The sequence below is a fragment of the Oryzias latipes genome, chromosome 17, assembly GCF_002234675.1.
Source record: "Oryzias latipes chromosome 17, ASM223467v1".
NCBI classification, from domain to species: Eukaryota; Metazoa; Chordata; class Actinopteri; order Beloniformes; family Adrianichthyidae; genus Oryzias; species Oryzias latipes.
In genome coordinates this window covers 17262173-17283107 of record NC_019875.2, presented here as the reverse complement: position 1 = coordinate 17283107, position 20935 = coordinate 17262173, and the positions used below count along the sequence as shown (strand labels likewise).

The 20935-nt window shown below is 40.5% G+C and overlaps 4 protein-coding genes and 1 long non-coding RNA gene across 12 annotated transcripts; 3 read left to right on the top strand and 2 right to left on the bottom strand.

The window, feature by feature from the left end:
* Window positions 1-764: 764 nt before the first annotated feature.
* On the bottom strand, window positions 765-1209 carry LOC110016868. The gene is made up of 3 exons (XR_002292178.1): window positions 1135-1209; window positions 964-1029; window positions 765-843 (listed from the first exon to the last, which is right to left on the bottom strand). It is a non-coding gene; the product is annotated as an uncharacterized LOC110016868 (long non-coding RNA).
* Window positions 771-4301, top strand: LOC101162319 (D-threo-3-hydroxyaspartate dehydratase). Its single transcript, XM_004079023.3, has 10 exons — window positions 771-857; window positions 1164-1304; window positions 1405-1534; window positions 1627-1777; window positions 1853-2033; window positions 2152-2270; window positions 2354-2480; window positions 2578-2640; window positions 2715-2820; window positions 3557-4301. Exons 2-10 carry the CDS (start codon window positions 1165-1167, stop codon window positions 3644-3646), a joined length of 1107 nt encoding a protein of 368 aa, XP_004079071.1. The 5' UTR covers window positions 771-857; window position 1164; the 3' UTR covers window positions 3647-4301.
* A 1850-nt stretch (window positions 4302-6151) lies between these two features.
* Window positions 6152-13404, top strand: orc2 (origin recognition complex subunit 2). Of its 7 annotated transcripts, none has more exons than XM_011486524.3 (16): window positions 6152-6252; window positions 6382-6455; window positions 6531-6683; window positions 9614-9700; window positions 9801-9890; window positions 9961-9992; window positions 10093-10150; window positions 10625-10929; window positions 11023-11132; window positions 11204-11336; window positions 11419-11515; window positions 12029-12175; window positions 12259-12430; window positions 12858-12919; window positions 12998-13116; window positions 13192-13404. In XM_011486524.3, exons 2-16 carry the CDS (start codon window positions 6395-6397, stop codon window positions 13273-13275), a joined length of 1710 nt encoding a protein of 569 aa, XP_011484826.1. In that variant the 5' UTR covers window positions 6152-6252; window positions 6382-6394; the 3' UTR covers window positions 13276-13404. The 7 variants fall into 7 exon arrangements, with proteins under 7 accessions (XP_011484826.1, XP_020566586.1, XP_020566584.1 ...); XM_020710927.2 differs by having other exon boundaries at window positions 6170-6283; XM_011486525.3 differs by having other exon boundaries at window positions 6199-6217.
* On the bottom strand, window positions 13390-16008 carry c17h21orf2 (chromosome 17 C21orf2 homolog). Of its 2 annotated transcripts, XM_023965482.1 has the most exons (8): window positions 15895-16008; window positions 14920-15013; window positions 14737-14755; window positions 14617-14663; window positions 14310-14539; window positions 14067-14217; window positions 13877-13973; window positions 13390-13786 (listed from the first exon to the last, which is right to left on the bottom strand). In XM_023965482.1, the coding sequence occupies exons 2-8, from the start codon at window positions 14994-14996 to the stop codon at window positions 13634-13636; spliced, it is 774 nt and encodes a 257-aa protein (XP_023821250.1). In that variant the 5' UTR covers window positions 14997-15013; window positions 15895-16008; the 3' UTR covers window positions 13390-13633. The 2 variants fall into 2 exon arrangements, with proteins under 2 accessions (XP_023821250.1, XP_011484905.2); XM_011486603.2 differs by lacking the exon at window positions 15895-16008 and having other exon boundaries at window positions 14920-15149.
* rpl37a (ribosomal protein L37a) lies at window positions 15290-18070 on the top strand. Its single transcript, XM_004079020.4, has 4 exons — window positions 15290-15392; window positions 15947-16075; window positions 16240-16322; window positions 17913-18070. The coding sequence occupies exons 1-4, from the start codon at window positions 15390-15392 to the stop codon at window positions 17974-17976; spliced, it is 279 nt and encodes a 92-aa protein (XP_004079068.1). The 5' UTR covers window positions 15290-15389; the 3' UTR covers window positions 17977-18070.
* The last annotated feature ends 2865 nt before the right edge of the window (window positions 18071-20935 follow it).

The following is a 20935-nucleotide window of genomic DNA, read 5'->3' as shown; positions in this document are numbered from 1 at the left end:
TGTTGGTATGAAAAAATGATTAGTATAGGTGAAGGCTTGTTTCCTGTGACACTGTCATTTTTGTTCTGTTTCACATTATTAAGTTGAGTGAAATGAATTATTGTTGAAAAATATGATTGTATTATAACTCCTAATTGCAGCACATTTAGCAAAAAATGCCTTTTTTTAATCCAAATTATTTAAATACAATCTAGAAAACTTTGGTTTTAAAAACAGAAGTTCCCTCATGCTAGATTACCAACTGGGTATATTGTTCTGTTTTTAAAGCAAAGAAGACCTAATGAAAGCACTAATGAGTTCTGACATCTTACCAAAAAGAAATCCAAATACTCTTGAAAGATACCTTTTGTTTGTGGAAGACTTGGCTCTTCTGATCCTCTTTAAAGTCAAAATACTTGGGTTAAACATGCCTCAAATTTAAGAATTTAGTATTTACATCGTTAAAGCGATGATTTCAAGACATTATTAACATAATAATTCATGAATCAGAACCCACATCAAAGTTATTTGGGAAAGAAAGGTAACAGGTTGACAGAGCAATCAAAATCTGCCAGTAGAAAATATAATGTAAGCATGTGTCCGCTAGGGGGCAGCAGAGTTCTTAGTATGAGAGGCAAGAAGAATTAGCAAAGAGAAAAAACGAATAATTCAGCCCAAAAAGGTGTAGAAACTTTCAAAACTACTTTTTCTATTTTCATTTTTTTAATGGACGTGTAACGATTCTTACTCCCGAAAAAAGTACAACTTGAGCAGTAGGACACTGACTTTTTTGTTGTCTTATTTTTGGCTTCCTGCGGACGCCGTAGTTTGAGTCGCGTTGACAACTTTCTAGCGTTTCGTTGTCTGCGGGTAAAAAGGTAAATATACAATTATTTCTGCTTAAATTTTACAAATCCATCCCTTATTCTTTTGTATTCATGCGCTGGAAATATAGTTTCTTATTTTAAAAAATAGATTTGTTACCTTGCGAAGTTAAAAGGTTGCAGGGTGCAAAGTCTGGTTGTTCTGCTCATTGGCACAGACATAGTTCTGCACAACAACACAATTAAAAACAGATTTGTTAAAAACATCCACGTTGTGACGTCTGCACAATTTAGTGTGTGAGCCCTGCAGAGTCCTGCAGAAGCATCTTACCACTTGTGTCATGTCGTGTGTGGTGTCAGGATGGAGGGCCTCTCAGCTTTGTGTACCCCAGCCCTGGTTGTGGATTTGGACAAAGTGAAGAGAAACGCTCAGAGAATGATCGAACGCTGCCAGAAAATGGGGGTCCAGCTTCGCCCACACATGAAGACTCACAAAACCCTGTATGGTTCAGCGACTTCTATGCACAAACACCCTCCATGCATGTCTGAAGCTGCACAATCTAATGCTTGTGTGTGTGTGTGTGTGTGCGCGTGCGTGCAGTGAGTGTGCAGACATAATGACTGCCGGATCCAGGAGGTGTATAGTTGTTTCCACCCTGGCGGAGGCCTTTTTCTATGCTGAACATGGATTTGATGACATCCTCTATGCCTACTGTCTCCCATTTGATAAGGTTTTCCCGCCTTTTCCTCTACTGTAGTTCATAACTCAAAAGCTTCTTCAACCTCCACTGGAGAGAATTCTGTTTTGTTAATGCAACCTTAGATGGAGCGCTGTGCCGCACTGTCAGAGAAACTGGATCTTTTCCAAGTTCTACTGGACCATCCTGATGCCCTTGACCAGCTCAAAAAGAGGCCACTGAAAAACGGCCGCCTGTGGCATGTCTGGCTCAAGCTGGACTGTGGCAATGGGAGGGGTAAATACGCAGAAAACCTGCAAATCACATGATTTCAGGGCCTCTGAGCGCTAATGATGGTATATCTCTCTTCAGCCGGTGTGCTTCACTCAGAGCCAGGGGCGCTCCAGCTGGCCCAAGCTATTGCTGGGACAGAGGGTGTGGAGCTGACAGGAGTGTACGCTCACTGTGGGAACACCTACACCTGCAAAGGGTTGGAGCAAATACAGGCGGTCGCGCAGGAAACTACCAGCTTTGTTCTGGATTTCATGGAAAAGTGAGATCAATTTGACAAAAATGCTGTTCTTTGCTATAATACAAGGAGGAAATATTACACCCAGAAATGACAAAAAATATCCACCTGATATGTGTTTATTTAATTTATATCCTTACAGGTTGAGAGCTGCTGGCATCACATGTAAGTCCAGCATCGGGTCGACTCCTTCTTGTAGTCACCCAGTCAAAGACATGGCAAAGCTGGATGAGGTGCATCCTGGAAACTATGTCTTTTATGGTGAGTTTATGTTTCTGTAGATATTTTACCATTGAAATAACAGTAACAGCAATGATCTGAACTTGACTTTTGGTGGGTCGTAGATGTGCAGCAGTCTATTATTGGCTCATGCTGTCTGGACGATGTGGCCGTGAGGGTTTTATCAGGAGTCATCGGACACTGTCCTCACAGGAACCAGCTCCTGATTGACTGCGGATGGAGTGGAATCAGGTAGCTTCGTCTGTGTTTTCATCCATCTGGAGCACAGTGGAGAAGAAAAGGATTCTCCTCTGGACTGAACTAAACTAATGTGATGCTGATCCCTCAGTTTGGATGGAGCAGGAAAACTTTCCACAGGATACGCTGTAATAGAAGGACATCCAAATCTCAAGTAAAGCAACTTTATTGCTTCAAAAATGTATTTTAATCAAAGTTCAAAGTTAATTTAAGATTTTTCCCCAATAGGTTGTTGTCTATGACTCAAGAGCATGGAAGAGTGGAGCCGATCTCAGGTTTACTGGATTACAGCAAATACCCTCTTGGCTCTTTGCTAACATTGATCCCCTATCATGTAAGCACTGCTTAAATAGCTAAAGGATAATTATGTTCACTCCTATGAAAATTGTGTTTTGGGTGTTTTTAACATGTTCTTGTGGCATTTTCTCATGATGGAGGACATATATTAAGAAATGTAAGCTTAAACTTGCTTTTTTGAGCCTTTTTCTCAAATCATTGTGAATCAGGCGCAGACGAAAAAATCCAGCTGGAAATAGATCGTATTTGTGATGTAGAAAATACAGTGGGCGGTCCACAAGCTCCCTGCTACGCTCCATTCTGATGCATCCACTTGTAGACGACTAGATCTTGTTTTTGTCATCTGAGCCGGCACCTGGCTCAAAACTGTACGGCCAGATAGCCCCAGTATTGCTCGCCATTTTTGTTGCACCTGTAATGGTAGTTCGAGGGTCTGTAAGCTAGCGGGAGAGAGTGTAAACAGATAGTTCTCAGTTGTGGGTGACCGGAAATGGGAGTGGGGTTGCTACAACTCGGAGGCAAATTTCTAATGAATTTCTGCTCTGCAGAGACCAGAGAATGTTACAGCTTTTTTAATTACAAATTAAAGACCACTGGGAACGATTTTAAAATGGATCATGATATAACCGGAGTGGTCTAGGGTTCTGTTAGCAGAAACGGCCTTTGACAGCTAAACTTGAATATGTTATTTTAAGTGATGCTATCATAGTCTGTACACATTACTTTAGATGTTCTTCAATCTGAGTTTTGCTATGTAACTTTCTTTTTTGCAGTCGTGTGCAACAGCCATGATGCATCCTGTCTATCATATTCATAGTGACGGACATCTGCTGGGGAAGTGGACCCCCACTCGTGGGTGGTGAAGCCTATCCAGCTGTCATACAATAACTTCTCCGTGGGATAAGTGTGTTGAAACTTTTAGGAAAAAAAACTCAACCTGTGTAGTTGAGTTCCAAATAATGGAAGATCAAATTAAATAAATAAAGTTTATCATTCCAAGATCTGTAGATATATTTTGATCAAATAAAAGCAAATAAAAGTTTGAATGCACTGTCATGTAACAAAAGTCATAACAATGCTGTTTCTCTGAATTTTATAGAATTTCATGGTGTAAAATTAAATTAGACTGCACGCGCTTTAGTAATGGAATCAGCAACTAATCCTCAGCGTATAAGAGAATTTTATCTGCAGGTTCATCAACTTTAGCAGTTTGATTCTGTGGTTGAAATTATTTCATAAATGTTTTATGGTGAGATTTTTGAGCTCATGTCTGCATGTTTATGTTATGTTATAGTCATGCATGTTACTTTTGAGTTGCTTGTAAAACATTTACATGTGTTGAGTGAAATTCCAGCTTAAGCAGAGCATCTTTTCATGATGAATATATGAAAAATAATGTAAACTATGCAATGATAATTTTACATTTTCATAGTTAAGAATGTGTGTAGTTGTGGAACTTAATAAAATCACTTCCAGGAATGTCTTAAAATTATTGTAATAAAATTTAGCTCCAGATTATTTTTGCTTTCCTCTTGGCTCTTGCCAATCCATATTTTTCTGAAAAAATAGGACCTAGAGATACATTCATTAAATTATAAGTCAATCGGCATTTTCTTTTTGTTTTGAGGATAATAAATATTGGTTGGAGTAAACACTAAACATCTTTATAAAGCAAATTGCATTGTTTGTCAAAGGTGCTTTAAACCCACCACTTATTCGATTAAAAAAAAATAATCACAAGCAATAAAAAAACATAGAAAATTGGTAGTGATTTAAATTTTGCCAATTTGTTTGTACTTAAGTGTATTTATGGGGGTATGATGTGTATTTCTTTTCTTTAATCAAATTTAAAGTGAGATTTATAAGGATTTTAACTTGTCTGGTCAGCATCTTGCTAATGCAACTTAATTTTCAAACAAATGACATTTGTATTAAATCAAATTCTTTCCAAGATTTTAGACGTGTGTTTTAAAATAGTTTTATAATAATTACAATGTAACCAGAGTGGTTGATTTAAAAAAAAAAACGACGCATATAATTGTCAATGGTTTGGTATGTCAACAAGTTAGACTTCAAATAATTAATTTGTCGTTTGATGTTGGAAATAAAATTCAGTCATATAAAACTGGAAAAACATTAAAACTTTCAGAAAAGGACATCATTATGGGTTGTTATGATCAACGTTGACTGGAACATTGTTTTTTTATAAAACAATTGATTTGGTTTTTGGAGAATTTTCATATTCAAAAAAGGTCATAGTCAAATTAAAAATTTATTTAAAACACTTTTTGGTAAAATCCTCAAACAAATTAAAACAAAAAAGGCAATTTCGACTAAAGTAATTTCTGAATCTGTGCAAAACTGGGTGTGTTGTTGGATGTCAGACCTTTAATCATCTTATGTATGCTGATGACCTTGTCATTTTTAGCCCCTACAGTGCTGGGTTACAAACACTTTTAAAAGTTTGTTCTGACTATGGCAGAGATTTTGATATAAACTACAATCCCTCTAAAAGCAAAGTAATGATTGTAAGGACCAAAGACGACAGAAATGTAAACTTTCCTGTTTTTAAGCTTTGTGGAACGCCTCTGGAACAAACCTCATCTATCAAATACCTTGGACATTTCATTACTGATGATTGGAGGGATGATAGAGACATTCAGAGACAGTACTGTAAACTCTATGCTCAGGCAAACATGCTGATGAGAAAATTCAGTACGTGTTCTCTTCAAGTGAAATGTTCGCTGTTCAGAGCTTACTGCACTCCTCTGTATACGGCCCCTCTTTGGTGGAACTATGGACGTGGGACATACCGCAAATTCTTAGTGGCCTATAATGATGCTTTTAGGCTTCTGCTACAGGTGCCAAGGTGGTACAGAGCCAGTCAGCTATTTGTGGATGCTCACATCCCCACCAGTGAAGCACTACTGCGTAAGCTTACATACGGCCTTATGGAACGCCTAGACAAATCTAAGAACTCAATTATCATGTCTCTGACTGATCCCAAAAGAAGCTCATGCAGCTACACTTCTGCCCTGAGGAAACACTGGATACAGCGATTATACTCTTTTTAATTTATATATTTTTACTTTTTATTATGTATACTGTATTTGTATCTTTTTCTATGGACCACATCTGAGTCTGAAATAAACGTGTGTTTAAAAAGGCACATTTTCTTATAAACTTTAGTTCCTTCTTTTTGCTTTATTTCTATCTTTACAACGGCCACTCACACATTTCTTTTGTATGTTGTTAAAAAAAAAATAAGTGAAAAAAATTATATCGGAAACCTTTACAAAAGTTAGACTTTGAAGTGCATTCTGGGTAATGATTTTTTAAGTGTGTGGGCTGTGATTGGTCAGTACACGACCTTTCGCCTGTCACGTGGTTTAAACCTTCAGAAGGATGGCGCGGGAAGTTGTCAGCTCACCGTGGTATTTAGTTCAGTTTGCTAACGTTTCTCTGCAAGGTGCTTAGTTTTTACGAGCTTTTCCCACGCTGTCAGTGTGTTTTTTCATAAAGTTTTATATTTTTGGTCAACCTGTATGTATCGGTCTTCTCGGCGTCCAACCACGCAGTGTGTTGTGTTTGCCATTAGAGGACCGAGCGCGATGGAGGTGAAGTTTGTCGGGGATGAGGATGTTCTGGAGCACATCGTGGAGAAACATGACGGTAAAAGCTTTTAAGTCTTTCAACAAATCTGCGCAGACGCGGTGATCTTAAACTCCCTGTGTTTGGTCTGCGCAGGCGTGCTGGGCGGCGGAAAGTCTGTGCAGAGGATGGTGACGTTTAAGAGCCCCGCTGGACGTCGGGGGTGCCTGGAGGAGGAAGAACAGGAGGAAGATGAGGTCTTTGACGAGCAGAATTATATCCAGGCTTTGGGAGCAGATAATGCAACAGGTGAGGCGACAACAACTCTGTCATTTAGTCATTTTTTGCTTATTTACAACTTCAATAAACAAGTTAACCCTACTCCTGCCATGAAGAACTAAAGGTACATCACAGCTCTTTACATGCAGATGTTGACATACACAGGAATGGATACAGACTCTCGCTCTCTATTTTTTCCAATAAACTTTATTGTACATTTTTTTTTCAATTTACAGAAATTCACACAATTTGCACAATAAAGCAACAATTGTTAATATCAAACACACACATAAGACCAAAAAATAAACAATAATACTAATATTATTAATAACGTGTGCCTCTTTTTTCTTTTTTATAAATGCTCATATACAAACCAAGTTAGGGTGAACAATCGTTATAAATGTGCATATAGAAAAAACAAAACAAAATTTAAAAAAAGGCAATAATAATGGATTGGATTTATCTGCGCTTTTCAAGACACCCAAGGGCGCTTACATTATGTCCATTATTCATTCACTCCTCATTCATACTTGATGATGGTAAGCTACAGTTGCAGCCACAGCTGCCCTGGGGCAGACTGACAGAGGCGTGGCTGCCATTTCGCACCCCTCTGACCATCACCAGGATCATTCATGTGCATTCACACACCAGTGGAGCCACACTGGAGGCAAGGAGGGTGAAGTGTCTTGCCCAAGGACACAACAACATTTTTGGCTGGTGGGAGCGGGGATCGAACCGCCAACCCTTTGATCATTGGACGACCCGCCCAACCACCTGAGCCACTGTCGCCCCAAAATAACAATACTTTTGATATATTTTGAGAAATTACTGAAGTTTTCTTGTTTTTGTTTTGGAATGCATTTAAGACACTCATAATAATCAGAACAATAATTCAAAAAATACTAAACAAAGGGCATGTATTTTTCCATTTACATAAATGAATGAAATGTTTGCATAAAATAATAACAACATTAATGACATCAGAAATTCCCGGGTCCAGATTTTCCATATAGAAAAAACCATCAGATAAAGAAAAAAAGGGAATATTTAAAACTTTAAGTGACAACAAATTGTGAATATCAGTCCAAAATATTTGTATCTGGTTGAAACTGTAAAAGAGATGTTCCAACGTTTCAGTTTCAGATGAACAGAATAGCCATGGTTCCCATTGAAATTTGAATCTTTTATGTTAAAAATTTCCAACAGGGTAAATTTTTCAATATTATTTTTAAATGTGTTTCTTTCATTTTAGGTGGAAGTGGGAACTTTTTGTATTAAGAAAAAGATTTGTCCATTAGGGTGGTTTCTAAGTCGCATCTATTTTTTTTTACTAAAGTTGCAGAAAATGATTTGTTTAAAGGTTAGAGTTACTAATTTATTGTTGCATTTTTTATCTTTTATGGGAATATCATTAATTTTCAGCTGTGAAAATTGTGGTTGGATTGCATTGTATTGTAGTATGTTATGAATAAGATTAAGTAAAGGTATTGGAATTTCTTTACAGACTTTGTTATAACAGTTACTAGAATCCTTAATTTTGTATTTAGTTACAAACTCATTGTATGATAACAACATTCCATCAGTATGCATCAAGTCATGAACAAAACACACACCATAATCATACCATTCAGACATAAACAAGGATTTCTTGTTTACAGCTATAAATCTGTTGTTCCATAAAACAGTGTTGTGAGGGGAGAAGTTATGGGTGAAAAGCGTCTTCCCAAATTCTAAGTAAAAGTAAAAGTTTGATAGTTTCATTGGTATTTTTGATAGATTATAATCACATTTCATTGTATTAAATAAAGTGTATTAAAATGTATAAAGTGTATTAACATATTAATTACTGTTTTCTTCTTGTACAAGGTGTAATGTTTGTATATTATTAATAATGTTATTGTAGTTGTTGGGTTGAATTGTGCATAGCAAAAAATAATCTAGCAGGTTTAACTTATTGAAACAGTCAATTAGAGCAGTCTGAGAATCTTTAAAGTCCCTCTCTGGTCATCTTTTCAGCTATTTTCAAAACATCTTCTGATTATGACTATACCTTTTTAGCCTAAATAAAATAAAGGCTGTGTTGTTTTCTAGGACATAATTTCTGCTGAGCTGCAGTGGTTCATTAGAAATTCGCCTTTGAGTTGTGGGCGGGACCAATGGCCGTGGAATAAGCCCTACCCCACTTCCCATCATCCACCTGTTTACACGTTCGCTTGCTAGCTTACAGCCCTTCAAACCTCCTACCTAACAATACAGGTGCAACAAAAATGGAGAGTTATATCTGAGCTATCCAGCTGTAAAGTTTTAAGGTAGATGCCAGGTCGGATAAGGAAAATAAAGAATATAGTCGTCCACAGATGGATGCATTCGAATGGAGCAGAGCAGGGAGCTTGTGGCTCTACATCACAAATATTCTGTTTTTCCAACTGGATTTTTTTGTCTGTCCTCGATTAAAAACAATGTGAGCAGAGAAATACTCAGAATGCAATTTTGGGATCCATTTTCTTAATATATGTCCTCCAGCATAAAAAAATGTCACGAGAATATGTTAAAACCTCCAGAAAGGCTTTTTACATTGGACCAGCTGGTCTTTAAGATTTAAGTGTTTTGATATTCGTAAAACTTTTGACAGCATTCTGTTACATTTCTGTTTTCTTTTGGATTTCTTATACCAGTGTTTGAAGGATTTTCCTTCGTCATTGTTTACATTTTTCTGCCTTCCCTCACCTCCGTCGGGGTTTTCAGCATTATTTCAGCCACTTCAGCTGCATTTTCACCTGCAGTCATGCTGGAGGAAGAGTTTCTTCATCAGTGACCAAAAATAAACACGATTGAAACTTTGTAAACTAGCACCAAATGTTATTCATTTATGTAGTTGAGTAACAGAAGGTTGGAAAAGAGAAACTTCTCTGAGTTGTCTCAATAATTCACATGAATCTTTTGATCCTTTTCTTTTACAGCAGATGAAGACGGTCTCTCAGGAGTGGCTGGATCCTCTATTTTTACTTTCCAAAAAATCAAGCGTAGCCACCGCATGGCCCAAACTGGTGAGGTTCTCCAGCCTCTTCTCACATGTTTGCCCAAACTGTCTTGCAAGCTGCAGAAGTTGTTTTCCCAGCATCCTTTGCCTCTTGTTTTTGCACGCAGCGAATGAACTGGCGCGAACGCCGGGCAAAAGCGCAAACGTCAGCACGACCTCAAGCACTGAACCACAAACCCCCACTCGAACAGGTCGCGGTGAGTTCCCCAGACCCTCTGCTCCTCTGTTCAAGCACTTTTAGCTGATTCCTGTTCTCCTCTGCTTAAGATCACAGAGCAGGAAACCGGACCCCACATAGGGTGAGACCACTAAAAATTAAAGACATTCTTATTTTTTAAAGAGGTTAAAGTCACGGTCATGCAATTTTTGGTCACCATTCCTGCTTTCCTCCAAAAACAGAGCAAAAAAGTCCAGTTTGTCTCCACAACCCCACATAGACTCAGGAAGAGACTGACAGGTGAGTCCAAAACAATGCAAAAAAAATAATGAATCCAATCAAATCTGGTCTTTACCAACTAAAACTGCCAGACTTCGAGCGCCAGCTAACCTGAGGGAAACTTCGGAAGGAACCAGCTACTAGATGGTTCGATTAGTCTTTCGCCCCTATACCCAGGTCGGACGACCGATTTGCTCGTCGTGACCGCTGCGGGCCTCCACCAGAGTTTTCTCTGGCTTTGCCCTGCCCAGGCATAGTTCCCCTAATTTCGGGTCCTATCGCCCAACGGGGTGGGCGAGACGGGCCGGTGGTGAGATCATAGGTTAATTGGTTACTCTAAATTATCCATAGATGTGAGTGTGCATGGGTGTGTGATTTGTGGCCCCTGCCCACAAGTGGCCGGGATTGGCTCCGGCAGCCCCATGACCCAGAAAGGGACAAAACGGGTTTAGAAGATGAATGAAGGAAAAATCTAATCTGGCTCCATGATTTCAGCCCCCGGACTCCGCTCAGACAGCGACAGCGAACTCTCACCTTCTGACTCGTCGGAGGAGGAGGAGGATGAAGAGGGCCCAAATGGGTTTAAAGAAGAACAGAAAGAAAACACAAAGACACAGAGAACTCCCAATAAAGGCTCGTCGTCAGCGCTCTCCAAGACTCCTGCCAAAAAAAGCAAGAACTCAGCAGAAGCGTTCGGCAAACCCACCATGACTGAGGAGTATTTTGAGGCTCATGGCAGCTCCAAAGTCTTGACGTCAGACCGCACGCTTGAGCGTTTGCAAACCCCTAAACTGGACAGGGTCAGTCGAGGTTTCCATTTATTAAACGGGAAATGATTTGATGTCTTTCATAGCTAAGCGTGAAAATGGGCATCTGCTTTTCCTTTTATGTAGGAGACTTTAGTTCATCTTTTAGAAGGAAAACCCTCCTGTTACTCCAAAGAAATTCAGCAGCTGCACAACAAAAACAAGAAGCACTTTCACAAGTGGATGTTACAGCTGCAGTAAGTGTGGAAAAACAAGAATTTTTAGATTGTTGGAGAACCCGGAAGCATCTGTGTGTGTTGGTGTGCAGGTTGGGCTTCAGCGTGCTGGTGTACGGTTTGGGCAGCAAAAAGGCTCTGCTGGAAGACTTCCGAACGTCTCATTTGGCTCATGAGATCCATTTGGTGGTAAACGGCTTTTTCCCCTCCATCACTCTCAAGACGGTCGGTGTTCAGTCCCAAAAATCTGATCAATGGTGAACAACGCTCGACCTGCTCTGTGAACCACATTATGCTGTCGTTACAGATATTAAATGCTATAACGTCTGAGGTTCTGGAAGATCAAGGGAGTTTCCGGACCCCCTCAGACCAGATCCAGTTCATCAGTCAGACCCTCAAAGAGCGTAAGTCTGAGGGGAATCATCTCGATCTGGTGCCTAAAGAAACCCCCACTCCGATGTTTTTAACATGTTCTTGTGGCATTTTTCTCATGATGGAGGACATATATAAAGAAAATTAGGCTTAAAATTGCATTGTATTTTTTTCATTTAAATTGTTGTGAATCAGAAGAAAAGCTTATTTGTGGCATGAAAAATACGCTGGGCGGGCCACAAGCCCCTGTTCTCTGAGCTCTCAGCATAATGGGTAGGTGAAGGGGGGCGGGGTTGGTATGCCAACAGTCTCACCCACAACTCAGAGGTGAAATTCTAAAGAACTTCTTCCGCTCTTCAGAAACTATGTTCTAGTAAACAACACAGGTTTTGGATTTTAGCTAAAAACCCATAATCAAAATTTAAATTCTTTGGGGGGGGGGGGGAACTACTGGGAACACTGAAAATAGCTCAAAAGATGATCGGAGTGGGTCTTTAACTCTTTTTTTCAAAAAATTTTTTAACTACACTGATGTGTATTCACAGGTCCAGATCTTCACTTGTATTTGCTAATTCACAACATCGATGGACCAATGTTACGAGGAGAAAAGACCCAGAGTGCACTGGGGCAGCTGGCGTCCCTGTCCAACTTGCACCTGGTGGCTTCTTTAGACCACATCAATGCTCCTTTAGGTGGGTGCTTGTAAGGACTCATGCTGTTGGAGTAACCCCGCACAATAAAAAGTCATGGTAGCTCAACGTTTTCTGTCTTCTAGTGTGGGACCAGTTTAAGGTGAGCCAGTTTAACTGGCTGTGGTGGGAGTGTGTGACGTTCCAGCCCTACGCAGAGGAGACGTCGTACGAAAACTCTCTTCTGGTGCAGCAGACCGGCGCTCTGGCTCTGTCTTCCCTCACACATGTGCTGCGCAGCCTGACGCCCAACGCACGGTACTGCCCACAACAATATACGGTCACCCTTTTTTCCTGATATGGGCACCACCATATTGAAGCCAGATGACATCAGTAAGCAGCGATTGGAATCCAAGTTTCTATGGCAACCACTCTCACCATATAGGAGTGAGCTTGTTGGAAGGCCACGCCCCTACCACTCGAAAGTTGGTTTGGGTGAATCTGTCAATATAGGATTTTGAACATTTGACGTTGAGACCACATACCTTTAATGAGGCATCTGATTGGCCAGTTTATTAACTGAATAACATGAACTACATAAAAAAAAGTACCAGATCAATAATGTTAATTCTAACAAATAGAATGACTGATTAATAGCTGTTTATTTCTCTATACAATGTTCACACCTCAAACCAGTTTGGGGGCTTCTTTTGGCTTTGTGTCTTCATGTCCCTTCTCTTTACAGAGGAATCTTCAGACTGCTCGTAAAGTTTCAACTGGAAAACAAAGACAACCCTTTGTATACAGGTGTTTAAAAAAAGAGTATATTAAAAACTGTTTTCTTCCTAAATTGCATTTGAAATACATTTTTTGTGGTGTGTGCAGGATTTTCCTTCCAAGATTTCTACCAGCGTTGTCGAGAGGCGTTCCTGGTGAACTCTGATCTGACTTTGAGGACTCAGCTGACCGAGTTCAGGGACCATAAACTGATCAGGACACGCAAGGTGAACTCCTTTTCATAGGTCTTCTGAACTCTCATAGTACATCGCTTTTCTGACCTCGGTGACATCATCCTCCAGGGCGCAGATGGAGTAGAGTACCTGACTGTCGCTGTGGATGCCAGCACTTTGATGGACTTCCTGGAGAACGAGGAGGGGGACTGAGGATCTGATCTGTGGACAGAAGCTTAAGTCCATCGGAACAAGCTTAAATGATGTCAAGGATTTAGTACCACCACTTTTCACTTTGTAAACTAATTAATTCAGATAAATAAAAGCTCAATTTATAGGTAATTTTATTGCTGTTATTTTTCCTCTTTAATTACAGAAATAAATGTATACATTTTGAAAAAAACATGCATAATTTTTTCCCATAAGGCTAGGTACACATGCAGAAATAAAAGTTAAAATTCTATTATAGAAAAGCTGAGGAATGTCATCCTGTGCACATTTTCTGTTTCAAAGTCCTGAGTTTTACATTCCAATGCGTTTTGGAGCTGAATGCATGCCGTTATCGTGAGTTCTAGTGCGTTTCTGTGTGGGCTGTGAGTGGCTGAGCCTCTCCTGAGCCCAGTGTGTAGGTCTGCAGCCTGTTCAGCGTGGCTGTGTGAACGATCCGAAGCTCCTCTTCATCCAGATCCCTCAGCAGGAGCAGAATCGCATCCACTGTGTGAGTCTGAAAATGCAAAGATGGCGCTAGTTAGAATAAAACTTCATGTAACATCAGCACGATGAGTTTTACTGCAGCGATGCTAATAGCAGCTACCCTTCTCATTGTTGGTTTTTCTCTGGTTGACGGAGAACAAGGAGAGGAAAACTTGTCCCTGGAGAGAGGCTTCATTCCCAACCCCTGTCTGATTTTGCTAAAAGAGAAACCATTTGTCTAAATTTCTTCGACAAATTATTTCATTTTTTTGTGCCTTTCTGTTAGTTCTGCTTTAGTCCACAAAACATACTTGGTCTCCTCCATGTTGTAGTTTAGTGGGTCATTCTCTGTCTCTGCATCCTGATGACCGTTGTTGGAAAGCTGGATAGGTAGGCTGCCTGGAGGGGTTCTGACTTCTTCACCATTCAGGAGAGCAAGAGCGACCTCATCCTCGGTCACCACTGGACACCAAACAGAAACAAAAACAGAGGGATCGTGAAGTTGAAGTTCCTCGACAGCTTTAGGTAACGGCTGCATTTCCATTAACACCCACCCTGATTATCGAGCTTTTGGAGACGAGGCAAACAGCGCAGAACAGTGAGGCGATAGCGGCTGGAATCTGTTCCACAGCAGGGGTTCTCGGCCAACCAGAGCACCCTAAGGCGAGGCAGCGGACGCAGATGGGACAGCTCGGACAGGGAGGGAATTTGGTTCCTCCTCAGATAAAGCTCGGTCAGAGATAAACAGCCAGCCAGAGGTGAAAGCGTGGAGATGCCATTGACGCTGTGAATGGACAAAGGTAGTGTTCCAGTCAGGAATTCAGATTTCATTATAGATGTCAAAGAGTTCAATGCACCAACCTCAGAGCGAGCACCTCAATATTGGGCATCTGTGTAAAGATGGAAATCTGCAAAAACACATAAATTCAGGCACAGAAGTTAGAATAAGATCAAGATGGAAGCAATTATCTGAATACTCACATCAGTCAGGTTGCATCCCCTACAAGACGATAGAAAAATCAATTGAAAAAGTAATTAGTATCAGATAGCAATAAAAAGCAGCATTATAACTATTAAAAAGCATGTGGTAAAGATATAAATGACAGACATGAATGAATATAACTAGACCCCCATAAAACTTGAGAGTTGGTGCTGTACACATACCAGCAGTTTAATTTTTTTACGCTTTCTAAGTCCGAGGCCTTCGCCTTAGCAAGTACCAGTTTCCGTGTCAACTTCATGGCATTATTCCTGGTATCTTCAAAAAGGAAAGATGCTTTCAATTACATAAAACCTCAAAAACAAGGTATGGTCCATCATAACAGCCACAACATTTCAATCGTGCAGCTAGAGGGATGTCGTTGTTCACGTCGAAAATACGCATGCGCACACCAAGTAACGCGTTCTTAGTTACGGCGTACGTGAGTTTTTTTAACTTTAATTTTTTGCATTTTGTGTCTGTCAAAAGCATACAATTAAACGCTTATTCAAAATAAAAAGTGCCGAAAAGCGTAATTCTTGAGTTATGGCGTTCATGTAAAAAATCAATTTCCCACAATGCAAAGTGGGCGACGAAGTAAATCGCGCCTGCGCGTTACGCAATCCCTCTTTGGACCTACGTCTCCACTGAAACGATGGTGAGCCAAGGGTTTCCCGTTGACAATCCATGTCAATCTAACCATTCCTGTGGCTAAAGTCATAAAATAACCATTTGTATTACATTGTAATGGTATTCTTGTTTCATATGAAACAGTATCATGCATTTACTGGATGAATATCCCATCTAAATGAATGATGTTTTCATGTTTGGAACAGAAATGGCCGCCACCATATCATAGAGCCCAAGTGCCGGGCGAGCTAGTCTTTTTGATATCACTTTGGAACCTTATTTTTTTCAGACTGCGTCTTCTTTTTGTCCTTCGGCTTTACGTAGGCGAAGAACCAAAAATTCAGCAAAATGTGTGAACATGCTCGAGAGCTTGGAGTTTTTTTAACGTTAGCTTGTTGAAGCTAGCGTTCACTCCATTGTAGCTAAGCGGCTCCGAGAGGTTGTGAACCCTTTTAAAAAAAAAAAAAAAAACAGTTACACAATCCCAACATTTTAGCTAAGTCATTTTCCGTTTTCATGCATTGACATACTTTCCAGTGATGTTTAGCGTCATTAATCGTTATGGTTATTATCCTTCCATAGGCCAAGCGCACCAAGAAGGTGGGGATCGTCGGTAAATATGGGACACGTTACGGCGCGTCGCTGAGGAAGATGGTCAAGAAAATTGAAATTTCCCAGCATGCGAAGTACACCTGCTCCTTCTGTGGCAAGGTAAGAGCTACTGTAAACATTCTACCTGTAAGGTGTCCCTGCGGTCCTTGCGCCCTCACTTGTTAATCCTTCTACAATTTCAATAAATAGGAATCGTGAAATTTGAAATGATGTGCTTGAAAATTTCTGGTTTTGAAACCTGATTGTTTTTTTTTTTTGTGCAGACTAAGATGAAGAGAAGGGCCGTTGGTATCTGGCACTGTGGGTCCTGCAAGAAGACGGTGGCTGGGGGTGCCTGGACATACAAGTAAGAGATCGTGTTTGTCTGTGTTGATCTTGATCATTTGTTGTAAAGGTAATTTATTTCCAACTGTTAAAACATCTCTTAGTGTTTTGTTTTTCTTCATCACCCCCTGATTGAATCTGTCATTGCATGCATGCATATTTAAGATCATCTTCTGCTGGTGGTTTTGGCTGGATAAATCCACCCAGAGCCACATTACTCAATATCAAGCACTAGCAGAATGTGTTCATAACTGAGGCCAGTTGCAGACTCAAAAGTGATGCAAATATTCAACTTGACTAATTAAAAAACTAAAGTCAGATATGTTTGTGTGAACAAGCACAAAAACTGATTAAAATAATCAAAATGCACATTGCATTGTTGCACAATGTTTAGAGTATGTGCAGTGTAACCTAAAACCTGTGATTCTCAAAACTTAGTTTGGCTATCTCCAAGTGTTTTAAAACGGATTTTTAGTTAGAAATTAACGATGAAGATAAAATAGTAGATTTATATGATTTCTGTCAGAACTGATGATTACATTTGAGTTATTTTGAGGGGCTGCAGTAAGGATGTGATAAAGATAAAAGTTTAAGATGGAAGAACTCTTTAGATTTTTACTTTGTCAACAAACTCCTATTTTCAAGCAATCATTTTGAGAGTTCTTTGAGCTTCTTTTAAAGCATTCCCAGTGTTTTTTTTTTTTAATTCTGTCATTTTTAGCCAAAATCTCAAAATTTGTTCCGTTTTATAGGAAAAAGTTTGCAGAGCAGCACCAGTTCATTAGAAATTCACCCCTAAGTTTTGAGCAGGATCGTTGGCGTGGATCACGCTCACCTCCCATAACGAACTGGGAAGCTTGCACAATTTTTATTTTTATGGGTGACATTACTAATACGCTTTTCCAAATGGATTTTTCTTTTGCTCCTAAATAACCATTTGGTCCCCCATCGTCAGAAAAAGGCCACAGGAGCATTTTAAAAACCCCATTTTCATTGGAGTGGGTCTTCACGTAAATATAAAACATCTTCAGTTTAAACTATTTCTTTGGGAACAAGTATTTAGTTGGTTTGGTGCCAAAGTGGCTGTTGATAAATGTAGCTTGACTGGTGTCATGTGACATTTGTTTCCCACATGCAAGAAATCAGTCTTAAATTAGTTAGTTGTTGTTTTTGTTTGTCCATTTGAGAGGACACTACCACCACCCCCTGTGGTTTACTTGTGACTCTCAAACATCTGGATGGAGAAAGATGCAACTTATTAGAGGGGTTTGAGTCATCTGTAAGATGTTTCAGGTGACTGTTTTTCATTAAGATTTTTTTTCCCTGTAAAAACAGAATAAATAAATAAGCATCATTAAAATTTTAGATTTCTGCCTAAATGTAAGCGCCCATTTATTCTTTAATATTAGATTGTATGGGTTGGTTTTGGAAGTGTTTCTATATTTTACGTAAAATCATCATTGTATTATCTATGCAAGTGGTGGAACTTATAAGTTGCTTGTTACTTTATAATTATTGGGAAGAGCTTCATGTTTTATTTAACTAATTCACTGGATGCTAAGGCATTCATGCAGTTCCCCTTTTTTCTGACCGATTCTGCTTTGTCTTGCAGCACCACGTCTGCTGTCACAGTCAAGTCTGCAATCAGGAGGCTGAAGGAGTTGAAGGACCAGTAAACCCATGCATCACTAAGGGATTTGGGACTTTTTCTATAATTTAATCCATCTGGACATGACCTCAACATCTGAAATAAAGTAGTCTGGAGTGGAGCGTCTTGTGTCTTGGTATACATTTTTCACAACATGTTACTAAAATGCCCACAAAGCCTTGTGCAGGTCTGGTTCTGATGTGTTCAATTATGCTGTTTCACATGATCCTTCTGTAGCTTTTATGCATTAAGGATTTAACCTGTGGAATCAAACTTTTAAGACTTTATCAAACCTGCCTAGACCTGGTTCACAAGATCTACCATGCTGCGAGGTTTTGACTTTTTTTTTTTTGCTCTACTTTCTTCTGATAATCAAGATATCAAGACTGGGGAATCTCAAAAAAGAATTACTTTATCTAGCTAATGAGAAATTGGTTGGCATAGCAGGAAAAACGAGTAAGGATAGTAGTTTTGATGGGAGTTGGGTAGCTCTGCTCCATGCAGATTGATCTCACAGAATAAGCCCATGAACTGTTCCATTTTTGTTTTTCTAAATCTTTTACTGTGGCGTGAACGTTTATAGCACTTTTGTACCTTCCTCGAAGGCCCAGTGCGCTCAACAGTCAGACCCATTTACACACCACTACCGAACACTGACGCCAACCTTCCACCAGAGGCGAGGTGCGGTTCAGTGTCTTGCCCAAAGACATTTTGAGGGGCGGGCAAGCTGGGAATCCAACCTGCAAACTGTTGCTGCACCATGGCTGCCCCACGATCTTGTTTCCTCAGTTTCAGTTGAAGGTCGGTCTTCAGTTTTAATGTGATCTTTTGTTGTGCAACATTCACAAGGTCTGTCAAAAATGGCTTTATCATAAGCTTTACCTTTTAATGTCATTCTCTGCAGCGCATGTTCAGTGTAACGTTCACCAGGACGACACAGCGGTTTGCAAGCTATTGAAAAAAAATATCAATTTAAAACTAATTTTAATAGAAAACATCCTAAAATAGATATAAACTTTATTGATCTCCCAAAGGAGAAATTCAAGTGTCCGGTAGCAAAACGCACAACCACACACAGTAAAAAGGCAGTTCACAAAATAATATCAGTTCATATCAGGCAGGTTCATTAAACAGCCTGATAGCTGCAGGGACAAATGAGTTCTTAAAGCGCTCTGTCCTGCAGCGCAGTAAAAGGAGCCTATTACTCCGTGAGCTCCTCTGACCAGACATCGTGTTGTGCAAGGGATGTCTGGGATTGTCCAGGATGCTCTGAGTCAAGGCCCTCATCCTCTTCTGCAGCACAGATCCCAGAGAGTCCACCCTCCTCCCGATCACAGATGCACACCTCTTTATCAGTTTGTCCAATCGAGTGCAATCCCTTGTGGTCATACTGCCACCCCAGCATACAACCCCATAGAAGACAGCACTCGCCACAACCGACTGATAAAAGAGGAGCAACATGTCTGCACATACATCAAAGGACTTCAGCTTTCTCAGGAAGAACAGTCTACTCTGCCCTTTCTTATACAGAGCATGAGCCTGCTCCGACCAGTCCAGTTTGTGGTCAAGGTGCACACCCAAGTACTTGTAGGAGTCAATCACCTCGATTCCCCCACCATCGATGATCACTGGCTGGTGGGAGGACTTCCTACTAAAGTCAATGATCATCTCCTTGGTCTTTGATGTGTTCAGCACAAGACCATTGTCCCTGCCCCAGGAGGTGAATCTGGTGATGAGCTCCCTGTACTCACTCTCATCCCCTCCCTTTATACACGCCACAATAGCAGTGTCGTCCGAATACTTCTGGACATGACAAGCTGCAGATGCATAATTAAGGTCAGCAGTTTAATGTGTCAGAGTGTGAATAGAAAAGTCGATAGAACAGTTCCCTGTGGTGCTCGTCAATGTCCCAGATACACAGTCTCCTAGTCGGACAAACTGTGACCTAAGAGTCAGATAGTTGTGGATCCATCGAACAAAAACTGGATCAACTGCCATCCTCTCGAGCTTCCCCTTCAGCAGCTGAGGCTGGACTGTAACAAAGGCACTTGTGAAGTTGAAAAACATCACCCTCACATATCTGCCAGTCCCTTCCAGAAAGGAGAGCACCCTATGGACCATGTACAGGACTGCATCCTCCACTCCCATACTGTCCTGATAGGCAAACTGAAGGGGGTCCAGCGCCCTCTCCACCTGGGGTTTGAGCCTCCGGAGTAGTAGCCTCTCAAAAGTCTTCATTATGACAGATGTCAGGGCAACTGGTCTATAGTCCTTCATCCCTGCAGGCCTTGTCACCTTGGGCACTGGGACAAGGCATGAGGTCTTCCACAAGCCAGGGACACATCCTGTCTGAATACTCTTGTTAAAGATGGTTCAAACAGTCACCGCCAGCTCTGACGCACAGTCCTTTAGCAACCTTGGTGATATTCCGTCAGGACCAGCAGATTTCCAACCATTGAACCTCCTGAGCTGAGCTGAGCAGCAGAAGTCAAGGATCTGCCACTGGGTGGAGGTGGAGTAGTCACTGATGGTTGGGTATGGGTGAGCGTGTACTGAGTCAAACCTATTATAGAAATGGTTGAACTAATCCGCCTTGGCCACATCACCAGGCACAGTCCATCCCCTCTCCTCAAAGCCAGTAATGGCTCTCATGCCGCTCCATACCTCCCTATGGTTCCTATTCTGCAGCTTCATCTCAGACCCAGATTTGTAATCCCTCCTGGCGCGCCTTATGGCTCTTCTCAGATCATGTAGAACCACCCTCGCTTTGTGCCGATCACCAGTCAAATAAATAAGATCCTTAAAAATCATTAAAGATTTTTGTTTTGTTTTAATCCACTTGTTTTTGCAAAACATTTCTGATTAAGTTTCTAGTGATTGTGTTAGGTTTTGGACAACATCAGAATGAAAGTCATATAATTCCCTCGTGAATTTATTAGTGATTAGAGTCACTGCTGGGGATCCGAGCTGAATATCTGTTGAATGTC

Coding starts and splice junctions, on each gene's coding strand:
- LOC101162319 (XM_004079023.3), top strand. CDS start 1,165: ATGGAGGGCCTCTCAGCTTTGTGTACCCCAGCCCTGGTTGTGGATTTG. Junction 1,778..1,852: donor GGACTGTGGCAATGGGAGGG/GTAAATACGCAG, acceptor ATCTCTCTTCAG/CCGGTGTGCTTCACTCAGAG. Junction 2,481..2,577: donor TGCGGATGGAGTGGAATCAG/GTAGCTTCGTCT, acceptor CTGATCCCTCAG/TTTGGATGGAGCAGGAAAAC.
- orc2 (XM_020710925.2), top strand. CDS start 6,329: ATGTATCGGTCTTCTCGGCGTCCAACCACGCAGTGTGTTGTGTTTGCC. Junction 10,151..10,624: donor ACTCAGGAAGAGACTGACAG/GTGAGTCCAAAA, acceptor CCATGATTTCAG/CCCCCGGACTCCGCTCAGAC. Junction 10,930..11,022: donor AAACCCCTAAACTGGACAGG/GTCAGTCGAGGT, acceptor CCTTTTATGTAG/GAGACTTTAGTTCATCTTTT.
- c17h21orf2 (XM_023965482.1), bottom strand. CDS start 14,996: ATGAAGTTGACACGGAAACTGGTACTTGCTAAGGCGAAGGCCTCGGAC. Junction 13,974..14,066: donor TACAACATGGAGGAGACCAA/GTATGTTTTGTG, acceptor TTTCTCTTTTAG/CAAAATCAGACAGGGGTTGG. Junction 13,787..13,876: donor AAAAACCAACAATGAGAAGG/GTAGCTGCTATT, acceptor TTGCATTTTCAG/ACTCACACAGTGGATGCGAT.
- rpl37a (XM_004079020.4), top strand. Junction 16,076..16,239: donor CCTGCTCCTTCTGTGGCAAG/GTAAGAGCTACT, acceptor TTTTTTGTGCAG/ACTAAGATGAAGAGAAGGGC. Junction 16,323..17,912: donor GGGGGTGCCTGGACATACAA/GTAAGAGATCGT, acceptor TTTGTCTTGCAG/CACCACGTCTGCTGTCACAG.